Here is a 5624-nt window from a genome sequence, read left to right as displayed (position 1 = left end):
GGAGGCACTGACATGGGGTTTGGGGTCAGGCAGCGTTGGGGGCACTGACCTGGGGGGCAGCTGGGTCATGCAGCAGACGGCGGAAGGTGCTGAAGAGCGAGAGCTGGCAGAGCAGGCCGGGCATGCCCAGGCCTCGCGCCAGGCGCTGCAGCATCCGCGCCACGTAGTGGTTGGTGCGCGGCCCGTTGCGCTCGTAGTCCCGCAGCAGCAGCCCGTAGGCGCGCAGCACCGGCACGCATGCGAACCTGCCACCCCCCCAAATACCATAAGCCAGGCATCCTGGGATAGCCCCACACCTCCAGTCCCACCGCCATGAGCAAGACCATCCTGGGATATCTCTGTCCTTCAAGCACTACCTAGCCCTGAACAAGGCATCCGAGGATAGCCCTGGCTCTGCCCTGACGTAAATGAGCAAAGCATTCTGGGATAGCTCTGTGCCCGACTCCTACCCTGACACCCCCTGAACAAAGTATTGTGGGATGGCCCCACCACCCCACACCAGCCGCCATGAGCAAAGCACCATGGGATCGCTCTGCCCCGCTGGCCCCCAGCGCACCTTCCCTCCCAATCCACAGCCCCTTGCTCCCCCTGGTGCCCTGCACTGGGTGAGTAGGGCATCATGAGATACCCCAGCTCACCTGCCCCCTCACTCACCGCTTGAAGTAGTCCTGAAAGCTGAACTCCTTCTCCGACACGCGGACAGCCTCCAGCTCCTCGTCTTCATCCTCCTCCTCGTCCTCGCCTCCCTCCGGCTCCTCTGCTTCGGCCTCCGCTGGCCCTGCATGGGGAGGGGGTCAGCCCACATGTGTGCGCATGGGACTCCCAACTTGGGCACAGCCAAGGCATGCGGGGGCTAAGCCCGGAAGGGCAGAGGGCATGGACACCCCCCACCCCCGACTGCAGGCACAGCCAGGGGGACTTACGGGGCAGCGGAGCAGAGAGGATCTGCTGCAGCAGCTGGATCTCGTCATCCAGGCTGGCGTTGGGGACCCCAAACACATCACCTTCGGGCCACACCTCCCTGGAGGTACAGGGCAAAGGTCAGAGGTGGGGGGCATGGGCCCTCCCAGGGCAGATCCCTGGGTGGGGGGAGCAGGAAGCTGTACCTGGAGGCGCGTAAGAGGGCCAGGGCACGGGGAGCATCACCGGCCACCAGCCCAGTTTGGATCTGCGCCAGGGCCTGCGCCCGCTGCTCCTCCACTGGCGTCTCAGCTGCAGCATCAAAGGGCACTGGCACCTCCTTTGGCAGCTCCTGCAGGCACAGGCATGGCCGGGGTAGTGGGCGAGGGCACGACCAGGCCCCTCCTGTCCAAAGTGGGGATTCTCTTCCCTTCGGATCTCAAACTCTGAGTACAGCCCCCGCCAGCCAGGTGTCCCCTTACCTGGGCACAGACTTGGAGCTGGGCCTCGAGCCTGGGCCACAGAGCATCCAGCTCAGCGGGGCTGGGGGACGCCGGGGTCAGGCGTGCCCGGGGCTTCTTCCTCCGGCGCTGCTTCTTGTTCTGCAGGACGGACAGTAAGACCGGGGAGAGCAGAACCATCCCTCCTGCCCCTCAATCCTACCTCCACCCCCCGGGACACCTGGACAACAAGGCTGCGGCGCTGGCGGCAGAAGTGCTCGAGCAGGCGCAGGAAGAGGTGCGTGGCCCCAGCCAGGTCCCGCAAGAAGGCACGGGGCTGCTGTGCTGCGTTGAACTTGCGGAAGAGAGTGAGGAAGAGCTCGCGGAACTCCAGCACGTAGAAGATGTTGTCTGGAGGCGGCAGGGGGCATCAGCACCAGGGCCCCCATGCCCCCGGCTGGGGGCAGGGGAGGGGAAGCGGGGTGGGCACTCACTCTTGAGGACGTGGCTGCCGTGGCGCACAGCCGGGTCGGGTGCCCGGTCCATCTCCTGCAGGCTCAGCAGCAGCTCCTGGTAGGCCTTGAGTGCCAGGTGCATCCTGCGGGGGGAGATGCCAGCTCCTGAGACCCCCACAAGGGGATGGGGCGAGAACCCAGGCATCTGGGCTCCCAGCCCCGCTGCTCCCACCCCCACAGCCTTGGCCCTCCTCCCAGAGCTGGGGGGAATCCCAGCATCTAGGTGGCACCCACCTGCGGGCCCAGGCAGGAATCTGGGGCTTGTCTATCAGCATCATCTCATAGCAGAAGCGCAGCTGCTGCTCCACGGCATGGAAGGCACTGACGCTGAGCGCCTCCGACACCAGCTCAGCCCGGAATCCGCGTGCCCGCGAGAAGCCCAGGAAGAAGCTCAGGGCCCAGAGGTAGAAGGTCTCATCGTGATCCTCCGCCCGTGCCCGCCCCAGCTGCTCCTGTGGGGGGCAAGGGGTAGCACAGCGGGCGCAGAGGGACAGGGATGGTCCCCCCAGGTCCTGCCCACAGACCCCGCTCCAGCTCCTGCCAGCTCCCCTTTGCCCTTCCCTGCATCTTGAGCCCTGCTGGTGCCCCTCACTCCCAACCCGCAGCCCTGCACCTTGACAAGGGCCATGAGGCGGTTGAAGCCGGAGCGCAGAAAATCCTCGCAGAAGCCGCGCAGGAAGAGCCGCACGTTCCGGGCTGAACGGCGCCGCGGGGTCGGATCGGGAGGGGGCTGCCGGTGCCGTGGCACCCGGGCCCCTGGCTTGCCCAGGTCTGAGCTGTAGTGACACACCTGGGGTGGGGTGAGACAACATGTCAGCTCCCATCTCCCTCCTGGGATCTCCCCCAGTCCTGTGAACCCCCCTCAGCCCCGGTGCCCCTTGCTCCTGAACCACAGCCCTCAGCCCTCTCCTGGGATCACTCACATTGTGCAGCCCCTTGTGAAACACGACGTCTCTGTCTCCGATCGACTTCAGGCCCTGGATGATGTAGGAGCCGCCGAAGCGCGAGTGCCTGGGGGGGCAGAGAGATGAACATCATTCGGGGTGGGTGACAAGCAACAAGGCTAGCACCAGCCCCTGTCCCCCAGTGCCCCTCACTCCCAACCCACAGCTCCCTTCCCCCCCGTGCCCCTCACTCCCAATCTGCAGCCCTGCCTAACCTAGTGCCACGCTGCCGCAGGCGGCTCCTGCGCTCCACCATCTCCCGCTGCCTCAGGGCCTCCAGCTCCCGGGCGTCCTCATCCTGCTGCGCCGCTATGCGGGGCTGGCCCGTGGCTGCCAGCTGCTCCGGTGTCTGGGGGGGTGAGGCACGAGGTGATCACAACCCCCTGGGATGGCAGCAGCTGCCTTCCTCCTACCCGTGCTGCGCCGTATCCTAGCATGCCGTGCTCCCCAGGGCTGGGGGCTGTGCAGGGCAGTGGACCCCCCACATGGCTGCAAGAGGGTGCATGCCCCAGGCATGGTACTGCTAACCCAGAGCCCTCTGCCAGCCCCAGCCCTACCGATGCCTCTCACTCCCAACCCACAGCTGCATGCCCCACCGACGCCCCTCACTCCTGACCTGCAGCCCCCTACCCCCCAGCTGACCTGGTCGCGCAGCATGAGGGCGATAACCTCAAGGACGTGCAAGGCCCACTGGGCCTCACTGGTGGCACAGGCCAGGAACTGGAGCAGATCATCCATGCCGCTGAGGTGCACTGCCCAGAGCACCCGGTCATGGGCACTGGCATCATCATCCACGCTCTGCCAGGGCAGGGGGGGCACAGACCTGAGGGCATGGGGGGGCAGGGCACCCCAGACCCAGGGCAGGGCCCCTCAGGCTCTAGGCACCAGCTCCAGAATGGAGTCAGACCCCCCCACAAGAGCACAGACCACCCCTCAGGCCCCTCTCCAGTTGCTCCCCGCCCACCACACACCTTCTCCTCCGTGGGCTCGGCCGGGACGTGCAGCACGTTGCGCACCAACAGCAGGATGCGCTCGATGAGCAGCGCGTCCTCCTCCTGCCGCTGCTCCCAGTCCTGAGGGTGTCAGGGGGGCTCAGCCATGGGGGCTGGGGGCAGAGACATTCCCCCTTGCCCCAGCCCCCCCATGGGAACAAAGGGCGTGATTCATGCAGGCTCCTCTGGATCCACCCCCCAGCTCAGGTTATGGGGAGGTCATGGGGGGGTGGGCAGGACTTACCAGCTGCAGCAGGTCGTACAGCTTCTCGCTGAGGACCCCGAAAACCTTCTCACTGGCAAATGCCTGCAGTGGGGGAGGAAGCCTGGTCACGGGGGGGGCCCAGAGAGCCCCCCATGCCCCCCCACCCCACAGGACTCACCTCCTTGTAGGCCTGCAGGTGCGACGTGATCTGGAGGAAGTGGTGCCGCTCGCCAGGGACCTGGGGCACCTTCCCAAAGCACAGCAGAGCTGGCTGGGTCAGGTTCACCAGCAGCCTGGGGGGCAGAGGTCACAGAGGTAGAGGTCATGGGGTGGGGCTGGGGGTGGGGGCAAGGGATTGCCAGGCCCCGAATCTCTGCTTCCAGCAGAGGTGGGACCCAGGCATCCGAGCCCCACAACCTGAGCAGAGAGGAGGCAGGGCCGGGGTCTCTGCCTGGGCTGCAGGGTTGGACTCCACTAGGCTCTGGGGTGCGGGGGTTGTGGGACAATCCCAGCCCCGGTGCATGCTGGGGAGGGGGGGCACCTGATGATGGCGTCGAAGAGCTGGGCATCACTGGCGTGCTGCACCAGCAGGGGCAGCAGGTCGTTCTGCAGGATCTGGGCATCCCCCAGCTGCTGCCGCACCTCACGCGTCTCATCCTCATGGCGCAGAAACCGGATCAGGTCCTTCACGCTCTCTGTGGGGTGGCGGGGGGAGGAAGAGCATGAGACCCCCCCCCACAGGACCCAGCAGGGCATGGGGGGAAGCCAGGGGTCCTGGGCACCGGCACCTGCGTGGAGCCCTGTGGAGGGATGAGGCAGCCCCCCCAGCACCAGCCCCGGATCGGGGCCCTACCAAGGCAGTCGGGTTCCTTGTGGTAGGTGTCGCCCTCCAGGCACCCGAGGGCGCTGCACGTGGCCAGAAGCTCGCAGTTCATTTTGCCCTAGGGGGGCAGAGGCATTGAGACCCTGTGTCCAGCCCCCGCCAGGGCAGAGCCCAGCTCCACCCCCTGCCCAGCACTGTGATCCCTCCTCCAGAACCGGGGAGAGCCCAGGGGCCCCAGCTTCACATCCACCTCCCCAGACCCATCAGAGCCCCCTCCCCTCTTCCAGCAGAGATGGGACGCAGGCATCCAGGGAGCCCCGGGAGAAGCCCCGAGAACCCCCTCTTCCCTGGTCACTATGGAAATGGGGGGGGGTTGCTAAGCAACATGGACCCTACTTCCTCCTGAGCCAACGGGGCGGGTTGCTGATGCCATATATGCAGGGACCCAGGACCCCAGCCCCGACACTGGACCACCCGTCCCACCATGCAGGGACCCAGGCGTCCAGGCTCTGGGCTCCCACCCAAAGGACCCGGAGATGTGGGCTGCAGGCCCCCCAGAGGGACCCTGGGCCTGTCTCTGCCCCTGCTCCGCTCCCAGGGCTGGAGGGAGGAAGCCCAGGTGTCTGGGCAGAGCCAAGCAACTGCCCCCCCAACCTGCAAAGCCTGGGGGGAGCAGGGGGCACCGCCTGGCCCTGCACTGGGGGGGGGTAATGCACCCCCCCCGAAGCTAACTCGGTCCTGGATACCCGAGGTCAAAGGTCAGCTGGAGCCTGCAGAGCCGGACACCCAGGAGTCCTGGCTGGGG

The 5624-nt window shown here is 66.7% G+C and overlaps 1 protein-coding gene across 1 annotated transcript in view; it reads right to left on the bottom strand.

Annotated features, from left to right (window-relative positions):
• Positions 1–5624, bottom strand: part of TIMELESS (timeless circadian clock) — a 9271-nt gene extending 3647 nt beyond the window's left edge. Inside the window, exons 1-18 of the mRNA XM_019554188.1 lie at positions 5566–5624; positions 4850–4937; positions 4538–4691; positions 4175–4289; positions 4036–4098; positions 3771–3872; positions 3442–3597; positions 3015–3148; positions 2779–2866; positions 2469–2645; positions 2090–2307; positions 1835–1938; positions 1582–1751; positions 1383–1502; positions 1107–1252; positions 924–1021; positions 655–778; positions 32–245 (exon numbers count right to left, since the gene is read on the bottom strand). Of these exons, the coding sequence (XP_019409733.1) occupies positions 32–245; positions 655–778; positions 924–1021; positions 1107–1252; positions 1383–1502; positions 1582–1751; positions 1835–1938; positions 2090–2307; positions 2469–2645; positions 2779–2866; positions 3015–3148; positions 3442–3597; positions 3771–3872; positions 4036–4098; positions 4175–4289; positions 4538–4691; positions 4850–4931 (2265 nt within the window). The 5' untranslated portion in view covers positions 4932–4937; positions 5566–5624. The remainder of the gene's footprint in view (positions 1–31; positions 246–654; positions 779–923; positions 1022–1106; positions 1253–1382; positions 1503–1581; positions 1752–1834; positions 1939–2089; positions 2308–2468; positions 2646–2778; positions 2867–3014; positions 3149–3441; positions 3598–3770; positions 3873–4035; positions 4099–4174; positions 4290–4537; positions 4692–4849; positions 4938–5565) is intronic.

This window comes from Crocodylus porosus, unplaced genomic scaffold (assembly GCF_001723895.1).
Source record: "Crocodylus porosus isolate Cpor-Errol unplaced genomic scaffold, CroPor_comp1, whole genome shotgun sequence".
NCBI classification, from domain to species: Eukaryota; Metazoa; Chordata; order Crocodylia; family Crocodylidae; genus Crocodylus; species Crocodylus porosus.
Note: the sequence above shows the minus strand (reverse complement) of the source record. Positions and strands in the feature narration are given on the sequence as shown.